At 49.4% G+C, this 13,328-nt stretch overlaps 1 protein-coding gene across 7 annotated transcripts in view; it reads right to left on the minus strand.

Moving 5' to 3' along the window:
• Window positions 1-13,328, minus strand: part of TLN1 (talin 1) — an 880,838-nt gene that overhangs the window by 366,363 nt on the left and 501,147 nt on the right. For all 7 annotated transcript variants that reach the window (XM_085627686.1, XM_085627681.1, XM_085627685.1 and 4 more), the window contains one exon: window positions 6,702-6,795. In XM_085627686.1, coding sequence (XP_085483812.1) covers window positions 6,702-6,795 — 94 coding nt within the window. The remainder of the gene's footprint in view (window positions 1-6,701; window positions 6,796-13,328) is intronic.

Below are 13,328 nucleotides of genomic sequence, written 5' to 3' on the forward strand. Positions count from 1 at the left end.
GTCGGCTTCTTCCCTGTGAAAAAGCTCTTCATCTACGTCTTCCGATCTGGAACCGTGTTCGCAAGCGGGGCTGGAGGGTATGTTTTCCACGCTTTCGACATCTTCGTCCTCGGTGCTGAAGATGTTGGTCGGGGCCGGTGCCGCTTGCTGCGCTTCCAGTCGCGCGGCTCGTCGATTCCGGAGAGTCTTCTTGGATCTGAATTAGGCACAGGCCATACATTTCGATTCGTCATGATCCGGTGAGAGGCATTTGTTGCACACCGGGTGGACGTCGATATGTGGGTATTTCGCGTGGCAAACAGGACACCGCTTGAATGGGGTCCTCGATTCCATCGTCGATGTTTGGTCGATGGTCGGATTTAATGGATCCGAAAAGTTGTTAAAGTCGCTAAACTAGCCTGTAAACTGTCGATACCGATCGGGAACAGTACCGACGAAAACTAAAGGCCTTTTGGCCTGAAACTAAATTTTCCTAACTTGAGTCAAGATAAGCACATCCGAACCCAATGGCGGAAAAAAACAATCTGAGGATGGAGAGGATGCCCATGCGCACTGTGGTCCAGGGGAGGAGTCACCTATCTCAGGATACTTCGAAGACTCTTCCAGGACAACAACGTGCAAACATCCGGACCCAACACTAGGCGGCGATCTATGCACAGATATGAATTCAGCAGCCCACATGCCTCGAACATATGTTTGTTTTATTTTAGAACCAACAATAGGTATCAAAATACACTTTCTCAGAATGAGATGCTTTAGGTAAAAACTTTCAATAGGCAATAGACTTTGAATGCAATTGTTACAGTTGTTGCAATAGGCAACACAATTCAAACACAATTATAACATTGAGCTCAATGGGACTTTTTAAGTAAATGCAATTTCAGTTACTTTGCGTATGATTTTCTTACTCAGGGCTGGATCCTGGATTCAACCCTGGTGCATTTCCAGTTGAAAGAAATCTTTTTTGTTACACAGGCGATTTTTATGGAATATTTGTAAGTTTCAAAAATCGACACTTAGAAGAATTTCTGGCAAAAAACAGGCAATGTTATCCTATGGAGGAAAAGTGAGTTATTGGCTTTTGGGTAAGTACTCGACTGGCAGAGCTAAGGTTCTAGGCATAGACTCAGGGGTCTCCCAGGGTCAGGTAGGTACAGATGTTACACCCTCAGCGGCACAGGGCCAGCCGGGTGCAGAGAGAGTTAGGCCCAATGTTAGCCTGTGGCGGGCAGGGGGCCTTTGGTTGGCGGCTGCTAGCAGGCAGGCCACAGGCTGTGGGAGCTGGGCTCCTGGTCACTTATTCAGGGCAAGTGGGGAAGTAGATTAGGATAGATGTTGCACTCCCAGGGGCACTCGGGCGGCTGGGTGCAGGGTACTTTTGAGCCGTCTGGAGCTCAATGGAGAAGCTACAAAACTAACAAAGGCTGCAAGCTCGGGAACGAAGATTCTTCAGGTGCGAGCACCACTTCGAGAGGGAAGTTGGAGGATAGGTAGGTACCCAGGAGTTGGGCACAGGGGGCCGCAGGGCGCCGGCTGCAGGGGTGCCTTTTGGTGTCGGGAAATCTTACCCTCTGTTGATCGCGGTTGGGGTGGGGTCCCTGGTTTGGAGGCTGCAGGCGTCGTCAGGAGCGTCGAGGTGGGTTCTTGGGTGCTGGATTCGGGGTCACAGTCGCCGGGGGGGACGTCATCGGGGTCTTTGTCCACTCAGGCACAGGCCTGGCACAGAGTGTGCAGGAGTCCCTGTTCCTGGTTGGCACCAGGGGCTTGTTACTTGCTTCGAGCAGAACCACTGCTAGTGGGAATCCCAGTCTTTTAGAGTCACAATGCAGTCAGGTCATCCGGGGTTTTCGAGGTTGCTGACCACTGGAGATGGCGGGTTTTAGCAGGAGCAGGTTCGAGGGTCGACAGGCCTGTAGGGCTGGGGCCAAGTCAGTTGGTGCCGTCCTCTTGTTAGCAGCTGCATGGCAGGTCTTCTTTCTTCTTGTTCTTCTTGCTTGTTTCGGATTCGGGATCTGAGGAAGGATGGTTTAGGGTGCCCCTAAATACTAAATTTGAGGGTGTTACAGGAGGGTAGAGGTCAGGGACCAATGGGTCCCTTCCCTGGGGTGGGTACACCCCCTATCCTGCCACTCTCCAATGGGAGGCTGGCAGGAGCCTAATCCTGATTGGGCAGGGCTCCCTATCCTCAAGATGGCGAGAGCCCGGAGTTGTGCTTCACCTCGCCTCCCCCACCTGAGGGGTGGGGTTGGCAGAGGCTGGCATACCCCCTTTCCTCACTTGGGATTTCCCGCCAGAGTGGGCGTCAGAACCGGTGGGGGCCAGTTGCTGAGTACAGCAAGTGGCCTGGAGAAGCTCACAAAGGCGGCATGCCTTTGAAGCTTCCCTTGCCCATCCTGGGGGAGGAGACCTAGCAGCTCGCCCGGGATGTGCATTGTTGCAGGCCCAGGAGAGCGGATGGCTCTCTATCCAGGGGTCCAGCAACATGTCTGCTGGGTGGCAGCCTCTCAGACAGGACATGGATTGTGGGTTAGGTTCAGGGGGCAACTTTAAGTTGCCCTTTGTCGTGCATCTTACATTAAATCCCACACTGGCATCAGTGTGGGTTTAATGTGCTGAGAAGTTGGATACCAAACTTCTCAGTCTTCAGTGTTGCCATTATGGTGCTTTGGAGTTCGTGTTGACGACCTCCTAGCACCATATACTCTTAATGGCAGCACTGCACTTACAATGCCCAGGAATGGATCTGGGTACTGTAGGGGCACAGGGCTCCTGCTCCTGTGCCCACACCATGGGCATAAGGCACCCAGCCAGAGGGGTGGCTGATATATGCCAGGGCAGTGTAGGTCAAGTCAAGTCAAGTCAAGTCAGAGAATTTATATAGCGCACTACCTACCCAGAGGGTCTCAAGGCGCTTAGAAAGGGGAGGAGGATTACTTGTCAAATATCCACGTTTTAAGTTGCTTTCTGAATGCTAGGTGGTTCTGGGTGAGGCGAAGGGAAGCGGGGAGTGAGTTCCATGTTTTAGCAGCCAGGTATGAGAAGGATCTGCCTCCCATGGTGGTCTTGTTGATGCGAGGTACAGTGGCGAGGGCTTGGCTGGAAGAACGTAATTGGCGGGAGGGGGTGTAGAAGGACAGTCGTGAGTTGAGGCATTCTGGTCCGATGTCGTAGAGTGATTTGTGTGCGTGGGTTAGTAGTCGAAAAGTGATTCTCTTATTGACGGGTAGCCAGTGGAGGTCTTTCAGGTGACCAGAGATGTGTTCGTTGCGCGGGATGTCTAATATGATCCTGGCTGAGGCGTTTTGGATTCGTTGGAGTTTCTTCTGGAGTTTAGCGGTAGTACCTGCGTAGAGGGTGTTTCCGTAGTCCAGTCGGCTCGTGACTAGAGCATGGGTGACTGTTTTCCTTGTTTCGGTGGGGATCCAGCGAAATGTTTTCCTGAGCATGCGGAGAATGTTGAAGCAGGATGAGGATACGGCGCTGACTTGTCTGTTCATTGAAAGTGAAGAATCCAGGATCACGCCTAGGTTCCGTGCGTGGTCTGTCGGGATGGGTGCTTTTCCAAGGGCTTCCGGCCACCAAGAGTCGTCCCATGCAGAGGGGGATGTGCCTAAGATGAGGACTTCTGTTTTGTCTGAGTTCAGTTTCAGACGGCTTTGTTTCATCCATTCGGCAACCTCTTTCATTCCTTCGTGTAGGTTAGTTTTGGCGGTGCTGGGGTCATTGGTGAGAGAAAGGATTAGTTGAGTGTCATCCGCGTAAGAGATGATGTTGAGGTTGTGTTGGCGGGCGATGGCCGCGAGGGGGCTCATGTATACGTTGAAGAGGGTGGGGCTGAGTGATGATCCTTGTGGCACGCCACAGATGACTTCAGTGGCCTCGGACTTGAATGGTGGGAGGCGGACTCTCTGGGTTCTTCCGGTGAGGAACGAGGTGATCCATTCAAGTGCTTTTCCTTGTATTCCGATGTTATTGAGGCGTTGTAACAGGGTGCTGTGGCAGACTGTGTCGAAGGCTGCAGAAAGGTCGAGAAGGATGAGGGCGACTGTGTCTCCATTGTCCAGTAGAGTTCGAATGTCGTCTGTTGCTGCGATGAGGGCGGTCTCAGTGCTGTGTTTTGCTCGGAAGCCAGATTGTGAGGAGTCGAGGGATTTGTTGGCTTCGAGGAAAGCGGCGAGCTGGTTGTTGACGGTTTTCTCGATGACTTTGGCCGGGAATGGAAGGAGCGAAATGGGGCGGTAATTTTTGAGTTCGGTGGGGTCCGCTGTGGGTTTTTTCAGAAGGGCGGTGAGTTCAGCGTGTTTCCAGTCTTCCGGGAAGGTGGCGGAGTTGAAGGAGCAGTTGATGACGTCTCGGAGGTGCGGTGCTATGATGGAGTCTGCTTTGTTGAAGATGTGATGAGGACATGGGTCTGTGGGGGATCCTGAGTGGATGGAGTTCATCAGGCGGATTGTGTCCTCAGTGGAGATTGGGTTCCAGTCGTTAAGGGTGTTCACGGGGGGAGAATGTTCAGCAGATGGTTGGGTGGGTTGGTCTCTGGGTTGGTTGTCGAAGCTGTTGTGGATGTCTGCAATCTTGTTGTGGAAGAATGAGGCTAGGGAGTCGCAGAGGGCTTGAGAGGGGGTGATGTCGTTGGAGTTGGCCGAGGGGTTGGAGAATTCCTTGACGATGTTGAAAAGTTCCTTGCTGTTGTGGGCGTTGTTGTCGAGTCGATCCTTGAATGCTGTTTTCTTGGCCTTTCGGATTAGTTGGTGGTGAGTGCGGGTGGCGTTTTTGAAGGCGTCCTTGGTGCTAGTGGTTGGGTCTTTTTTCCAGGCCTTTTCAAGGGAGCGGCAGAGTTTCTTGGACTTCTTAAGATCATCGTTGAACCATGAGGCCTTCTTGCTGCCAGGTTTGCTTTGACGTTTTTTCAGTGGTGCTAAGGTGTCGGCGGTGTTGGATAACCATAGGGTGAGGTTAGCGGCGGCTTGGTTTGGGTTAGAGGAGTGGGCTGGGGTGTTTAGAAGGAGCGATGCGGAGATCTGGTCGGTGGTGATTTTGTTCCAGTTTCTTTGCAGAGTTGGTTGGGGGTGGTTGATGGGTTTTGGCTTGTTGTAGGTGAAGTGAACGCAACTGTGGTCAGTCCAGAGGAGATCCGTAGTGTGGCTGAAGGAGACGTGATTGCTGGAGGTGAAGATGGGGTCGAGTGTGTGACCTGCGATGTGGGTGGGGGAAGTGACTAGTTGTTTAAGTCCGAGGTTGGTGAGGTTGTCCAAGAGGGTGGTGGTGTTGCGGTCGTTGATCTTTTCAAGGTGAAAGTTGAGGTCTCCCAGAAGGATGTAGTCTTTGGAGGGGAGCGCGTGTGGAGTGACGAAGTCCGTGATGTCTTCACTGAATTTTGCGCGGGGTCCTGGTGGTCTGTAGAGGAGGGTGCCTCTGAGTGTGGTCTTGGGGTCGATGTGTATTTGGAAGTGAAGGTGTTCGGAGTTGGCGAGGTTGGCGTCAGAGCTGGTTGAGATGCGGATAGATTTCTTATGGACGATAGCGATTCCTCCTCCTGTGTGGCCGATGCGGTCCTTGCGTGTGATCTTATAGTCTTCAGGGATGGCAATGGTGATGTCTGGGGCGGAGGAAGCGTTCATCCATGTTTCCGTTAGGAAGGCGACGTCTGGAGAGATGGTGTCTAGTAGATTCCATAGGTCAATGGCGTGTCTGTGGACCGAGCCCAGACATCCAGCCTGCAAGGGCAGTGTGTGTGTGTGTAAGGGTACAGGGCCCCTAAGGGTGGCACAAGGAGTGCTGCAGCCCTTAGGGGCCTTTCCTGGTCACAAGGCCCTGGGTACCCAGGGTACTATTTACCAGGGGCTGACATGTGGCCAGGGTTTGCCAATTTGGGTTTTGAGTTTTTATGGTAGGAACATAGGCCCTGGGCACCTGATTGGCAGGAGTCCTGGGTACACTCAGTCAAAGTACATTCAGCAATTCAGCAAAAAGTGGGGGCATACCATGCAAGAATGATGGCACTTTCTCACACAGGGCCATCATTTTAATGTTTTCCATCCTCTAAATTTCTTCCAATGTTCTCCAACTCAACCTGCGTATGGAAGAGTCTCTTGTGGCCCCCACTAACCACTACTCACCGTTGTCACTCTCCACAGTATCTGGAGATAGGGTCAGACCATTCCCAGTCTATTGCAGGTGTACCATCGCCCACATCATCCATGTGGCTGAACTCCCACCCTTTGTCCTTGGCTGCCAGCATCTGCCCTCCTACTCGTCAAGGCTCCCCCTCATGGCAGGCTTGCATCATTTCTGGCCCAGAGGACGCAGCCTCCTCCTCTCTAAAGATTCGATCAACGCCACTGTTCACGAGTCCCATGCAGGGGATTCTTATTCCTCTCATCTTGAAGCTCGATACTCCTAATATCTCTACAGAGAGCTTCTGTTTTCCTTCCAGTCTTGTAAGACCAGCGTATTTCCTGATTATCAGACATAGATCTAGTCCCCCAGAAGCTAAGCTAGACACTGCTGCCCCAACGTGTGACCTCATTACATTACTTTCATGGCTGGCATCCGCATGTCCCTCTGGCTTGTGTCAAACAAACTCTTCGCTACCATGGCTCTTGGCTTGGGTAACCAGGAGCTTCTCCTTCCCTCTCCGCCTACATGGCTGAGACTTGCGTTCTGCCCCCCTACTCTCCCACAATGCGAGTTATCCTTACCTCTAGTTCCCGAAGTGCATTGTCACACTCCTTCTGTCCGGGAGCCTGCTGTGTGCACATGGTGATGAGCTGGTTAATGCTGTCTGTCACAGCCCTGTCAAAAAACAGAAACCATGTCAATGTCCCTTTCAATCCATAGCACTACTGGTCAGACTCCACTGCCCTGCACATGGGGAGACAGCTGCAGAGCCCGAAAAATGAGAGCAAAGCAAGACCACTACAAGGTCACAAGACATGTCGTATGGAGGAGGCTGCTGGAATCAGTTGCACATGGCCGGGCCAAGGACCACTGGTTCTTCAGTCTGCTTGGCATGTGATGGCACAGGAATGCATGCTTCTTTTGTACTATATGTTTTACTAGACATGAATGCCACATGATGTATTGTGATCCCCAATACGGAGAACACGCTTACTGTAGAAGAACTAAAAGCTTCTGCAATACAAACCTCAGCGTGAAGGACACAGTGTAGATGAAGGTGTAAGACTATGTATCACAGAAGAGACTGCAGTACCAGAAGGTAAAATGTCCTATAGAAAGGGCTAGTGCTGTACAACTTGCAAATCTCAGGCCTCACTCTTTACTACAAGGTGGGAAGATTTTGTCTGCTTCTGTGAAGGGTGCTATTTACTTTGTCACGTTGTATCTGAATTTGCAACCCCTACTCCTTACAGTACGCTTTGGCCCCAAGAGAGTAACCTGTTCAAACTGAGTAACAAGTAAACAATAATGGGCAACAGTAGCGGACAGAGGATCCTGCCCTATAAAACCCTCCCTGACTACCCCTGAACCCAAATACACCTCACAGTGGTGCTGTACTTCAGATCCAGAGTCGCATTACTGGTACATTTCTTTCACTTTGGCATTTTTATGAACCCTTATTACTATGAGACCCCTCCATCTCAGTGCGTCAACTTTGGAGAACATTAATAGTCTGCAGGGCTGTCCTGATGCGTGCAAGTGAGGGCTGGAGGCCGCTCCATCCCTCAAAACCACTGGCCAAAGGCGGATTAATGACCTTTCTCTTAAGCTTCTTCTTTCTTGTTACAACTAGATCGAGGATTGACTCTTAATCCTGACCGGTCTTTCAGTCGGCACTTTTGTAAGATCTCAAATGCAAACACATTAGTTCCCTATAATCTAAAAACCATGACCTTCTGTCACGTGTGGGGGTTCGCATTTCGTTCAGATTAAATGCTTTTGGACTGGTTTCCTTGAAGCTTATTTTGAGCATCGGCTCCTTTCATTTCAGGCACTTGCACATTTCAGCATCTTACCCTAGCACTCGTATTTGTGCTGGTTGCCCTACACTTTAGGATTTAGTTCCAACATGGCTCTAGAGCCTTTGAAGAGCCCTCCCTCTGGCTTCACCTGTTAACCGTGGTGTCAAGTTACAACTCCCACGGAGCTCCTAAGACGCAGGGAATGGAAGAGTTCACTTTGCAGACGTTTGCTTTATCGACACTAGGATTTTTGCAGCCACTCCTCATTTGTGGACTTTTCTATCACTTGATATTCACATTATTCTAAACTTTATGCATTTGTGGCTGGTTCGGAATCTGCATATTTTGACAATGAGTAAAATCATAACTATCAGACTTAAAATGTGTGTAAGAAACTGGCTCTATATATACTGCACCAAGGTGAGGTACAGTGTGTATAGAGTCCAAGGGTCTCCAAAGGTTTGGCAGAGGTTAAAGTAAGAAAGAACCTTACTCTCTAAAGTGGTAGCTTGGTCGAGCAGTAAGGCAGTGTGAGAAAGTGGCTCTGTACTGTTCCTTAATAGGTACAGTGTGTACAGAGTCCACAGTCCCCAGAGGTTTGGCAGAGGTTAAAGTTAGATATAACCTTACTCTCTAAAGTGGTAGCTTGGTCGAGCAGTAAGGCAGTATCAGAGGACAGTGTAAAGCATTTGTTATACACACTCCGTCAGCAAATGGTCTCACACTCAATAACTAAACTCTAGGCCAATGGTTTATATATAAAAAATATATATGCTTGTTTTATTTTAGAACCAACACTTGGCATTAAAATATACGTTCTCAGAATGAGATGCTTTATATAAATACTTTTGCAATATGCAATTCACTTTTGTAGAAAGTTACAAGTGGTTGCAATAGGCAACACTATTTTAAACACAACAATGCATTGAGCTCAATGGAAATTTTAAGTTATTTGCAACAGATTACTTTTAGGATTACTTTTGGAATTCCAGGACTGGATCCTAGATTCAGTCCTGGGTCAGTTCTTAGAATCAAGTGATGAAAGTAGACTTAATTACTGTGATGATTTGAAGTTGACACTTGGAAAATATTTCAGAGAAAACAGTCAATGATTCCCTATGGAAGAAAATTCATGTTGCAGGTACAGTATGTTCTCGTTACTTTTGTAATCCAGTACTGGGTGCCTAGACTCAGTACTGGGACCTTTATCCAAAACAGGTAAGTAATTACGTTTTCAGATATTATACGATTTTTAAAGAATATTTAAAGATTGCAGAAATTGACACTTAGAAGAAATTTCACAGAAAAACAGTCAATGGTTTCCTATGGAAGAAAATTGGGTTACGGGTAAGTACAGTTGTAAGTATTTTTCAGAGTCAGTGCTGGGCACCAAGATCCAGCACTGGGAGCTCACCTAAGAGCAGGTGAGTATTTTCGTTTTCGTTACTCGGCTGATTTTTGGTGAATATTTTAAGATTTGAAAAGTCCACATTTAGAAGAAATTTCAGGAAAAAGCCAGTCAATGTTACCCTATGAGGAAAATAGAGTTATCGGTTGAGGTTCTGGGCATAGACTCAGGGGTCTCCCAGGGTCAGGTAGGTACAGTTGGTTCACCCTCAGCGGCTCTAGGGCGGCCGGGTGCAGAGAGAGTTAGGCCCAATGTCATCCTATGAAGGATAGGGGGGCCTTGGTTGGTGGCTGCTGACTGGCAAGCCACGTGGCTGTGGGAGCTGGGCTCCTGGTCACTTACTCAGGGCAAGTGGGGAAGTAGGTAGGTGTAGAGGTTGCACTGCCAGGGCAACTCGGACGGCTGGGTGCAGGGTGCTTTTGATCCTTCGGGCGCTCAATTGATTTCAATGGGAAATCTCCGGTTTAGAAAAAGACTGCAAGCTCGGGGACGAGGATTGGATTAGTTACTTACCCGTAATCCTAGTTCTCATCCAGGGGTATACTCATCAAAGTCATAATCTATGAATAATCCCCGCCCATGTGCGGGATCCCGGAGCATATAGAAAATACATATATATACATATATATACATATGTGAAAACATATAAATGCAGCCTAATAATGTTCAAAACATGGCAATGCTGTAAATTACATATTTTTGCATAGTAGTGCCCCCGTAACCCGTAAGGAAAAAAGGAAGCATCAGTCAAATTATAACACAGCACTGCTTTATTGCCATAAAGCAACATGTAATTGTAGGCATTCGCCAGTAGGCTGCAGTAGAGTATCAAGAAACCAAGAAAACGGACACCCTGCCTTTAAGGCATTAGAGTAGGGGGACCGTGCCTTTAAGGCCTGCCTGTGACCCCCTGCTCCCATGATGCACTACAGGTGGCAGTTGGGCCAGTTCTTTTTTCCGGCTCCTTCTGTGAGGATCCTGGAGCTTGAGCTCTTCAGTTTTTTGACTGAAATTTTGAATTACAGCTTTTTCAAGCTTTTTTCGACGTTTTCTGGCTTTTAAGGGCTAATTCTGCTGGTTTCCAGTGAATTTTCCAATTTTTTCCAGTCAGAATGTCTCCTTTATTTAGGAAATGCCCTTCTTGTGGCAATAAAATGGCACTGGCGGATCCACACTCGGTGTGTATTGTGTGTTTACCATCAAAACACGATCCTGACCAGTGTCCCCACTGCCAGAAGTTCTCAAAGCGCACTCTGAGGGACAGAGAGCGCATTAAACTGCATGCAAGACTGGAGAAGGAACAAAGCCGTCGTGAAGGCGAGCATTCCTCATCAAGACCACCTTCTTCAGCTACGCAAGTACAGAAACGGAGACATACCAGCTCCCCGGGCTCCAAAAAGACCAGGAGTCCAAGAGGTTCGCCGTCGACGTTGAGGATGCCGGCGAAAAGGCAGAGAACTTTGGTAGTTGTTTTATTTTAGAACCAACAATAGATATTAACATATACTTTCTCAGAATGAGATGCTTTAGTTAAATACTTTCAATAGGCAATTGACTTTTGAATGCAATAGTTACAGTTGTTGCAATAGGCAACACAATTCAAACACAATTATATATTAAGCTCAATGGGAATTTCTAATTACATGCAATTGATTACTTTTTGGATTACTTTTCTAACCACAGGACGGGATCCTAGATTCAGTCCTGGGACATCTCCTGTAAACAGTTGAGTAAAAACGTTTTGGTTACAGCTGTGATTTTTAAGGATTATTACTGTATTTCAAAAGTGGACACTTCAAAACGTTTTCACATCGAATCACCAATGTTATCCTATGGGGGAAATTCACTCAGCAGGTAAGTGGGGTCATCGTTACTCTTTCTTACTCGATGTTGGATCCAGCACTGGTGAATGTCCTGTAAACAGTTGAAAGAATGCGTTTTTGTGATACAGGTGATTTTTAATGAATATTTGTAAGTTTGCAAAATCGACGCAGAAGAATTTCTGGCAAAAACCAGGCAATGTCATCCTATGGAGGAAAATCAAGTTAGCTGTAGTACGGTTGTAATTACTTTTCAGGGTCAGCGCTGGGCACCAAGATCCAGCACTGGGATCTCTCCTGATAGCAGGTGAGTAAATTCATTTTCGTTACTCGGTTGAGTTTAGGTGAATCTTTTAAAGTTGCAAAACTCGACACTTCGAATTTCCAAGAGAAACCAGTCAATGTTACCCTAAGGAAGAAAAGTGAGTTATCGGCTTTTGGCTAAGTACTTGACTGGCAGAGTTAAGGTTCTGGGCATAGACTAAGGGGGACCCCAGGGTCAGGTAAGTACAGTTGTTACACCCTCAGCGGCACAGGGGCAGCCGGGTGCAGAGTGTTAGGCCCAATGTTATCCTATGGGAGGCAGGGGGCCCTTGGTTGGTGGCTGCTGGCTAGCAGGCCACGCGGCTTTGGGAGCTGGGCTCCTGGTCACTTGCTCAGGGCAAATGGGGAAGTAGATAGGAGTAGAGGTTGCACTCAGGTGGCTGGGTGCAGGGTGCTTTTGATACGTCGGGCGCTCAATGGATTTCAATTGGGAAGCTCAAGAACGAACAAAGGCTGCAAGCTCGGGGACGAAGGTTCTTCAGGTGCGACTGCCAGTTCGAGAGGTAAGTTGGGTATTTGGAGGATAGATAGGCACCCAGGAGTTGGGCACAGGGGGCCGCAGGGCACCGGGTGCAGGGGTGCCTTTTGGCGTCAGGAAATGTTACCCTCTGCTGGTCGCAATTGGAGAGGTCCCTGGTTCTGAGTCTGCAGGCGTTGTCAGGAGCGTCGAGGTGGGTCCTTGGGTGCTGGATTCGGGGTCACAGTCGCTGGGGGATCGTCCTCGTGGTCTTTGTCCACTCCAGCACAGGGCAGACTTGGCGAGTGCAGAGAGTGCAGGAGTCGCGGTTCCTGGCTGATGCCAGGGGCTTGTTACTTGCTTTGAGCAGTACGACTGCTCGTGGGAGTCCCAGTTAGTTAGAGTCACAAGGCAGTCAGTTCCTCCAGGGTTTTTGAGGTTGCTAACCACTGGAGATGCCAGGGTTTAGCAGGAGCAGGTTCGAGGGTCGACAGGCCGGTAGGGCTGGGGCCAAATCAGTTGGCGTCTTCCTCTTGTTAGCAGCTGCACGGCAGGTCTTCTTGTTTCTTGATCTTCTTGCTTGTTTCAGAATCTAGATCTGAGGAAGAAAGGTTCAGGGTGCCCCTAAATACTAACTTTAGGGGCGTTACAGGCAGGTAAAGGGCAGGGACCAATGCCCCCCTGTGGGAGGGGGGCAGTAGCCTAGTCCTGATTGGGCAGGGCTTCCCATCTTCAAGATGGCGAGAGCCCGGAGATGTGCTTCACCTCGCCTCCCCCACCTGAGGGGTGGGGTTGGCAGAGGCTGGCACACCCCCTTTCCTTCCTTGGGGTTTCCCACTAGTCTTCCCGCCAGAGTGGGGGTCAGAACCGGTGGGGGCCACTTGCTGAGTACAGCAAATGGCCTGGAGAGCTCACAAAGGCGGCATGCCTTTGAAGCTTCCCCTGCCCATCCTGGTGGAGGAGACCTAGCACCTCGCCCAGGACGTGCATTGTTGCAGGCCCAGGAGGGCGGATGGCTCTCTACCCAGGGATCCAGCAACAGGTCTACTGTGTGGCAGCCTAGGCAGCCCCTCAGACCAGACGTGGATTGTAGGTTAGGTTCAGGGGGCATCTCTAAGATGCCCTCTGTCGTGCATTGTACATTAAATCCCACACTGGCATCAGTGCGGGTTTACTGTGCTGAGAAGTTTGATACCAAACTTCTCAGTCTTCAGTGTTGCCATCATGTTGCTGTGGAGTTCGTGTTGACGACATCCCGGCACTATATACTCCTAATGGCAGCACTGCACTTACAGTGCCCAGGAATGGACCTGGGTACTGTAGGGGCACAAGGCTCATGCTCCTGTACCCACACCACTGGCATAGGGCACCCAGCTAGAGGGGTGACTGAGGTATGC

The sequence above is a fragment of the Triturus cristatus genome, chromosome 2_1 (assembly GCF_964204655.1).
Source record: "Triturus cristatus chromosome 2_1, aTriCri1.1, whole genome shotgun sequence".
NCBI classification, from domain to species: domain Eukaryota; kingdom Metazoa; phylum Chordata; class Amphibia; order Caudata; family Salamandridae; genus Triturus; species Triturus cristatus.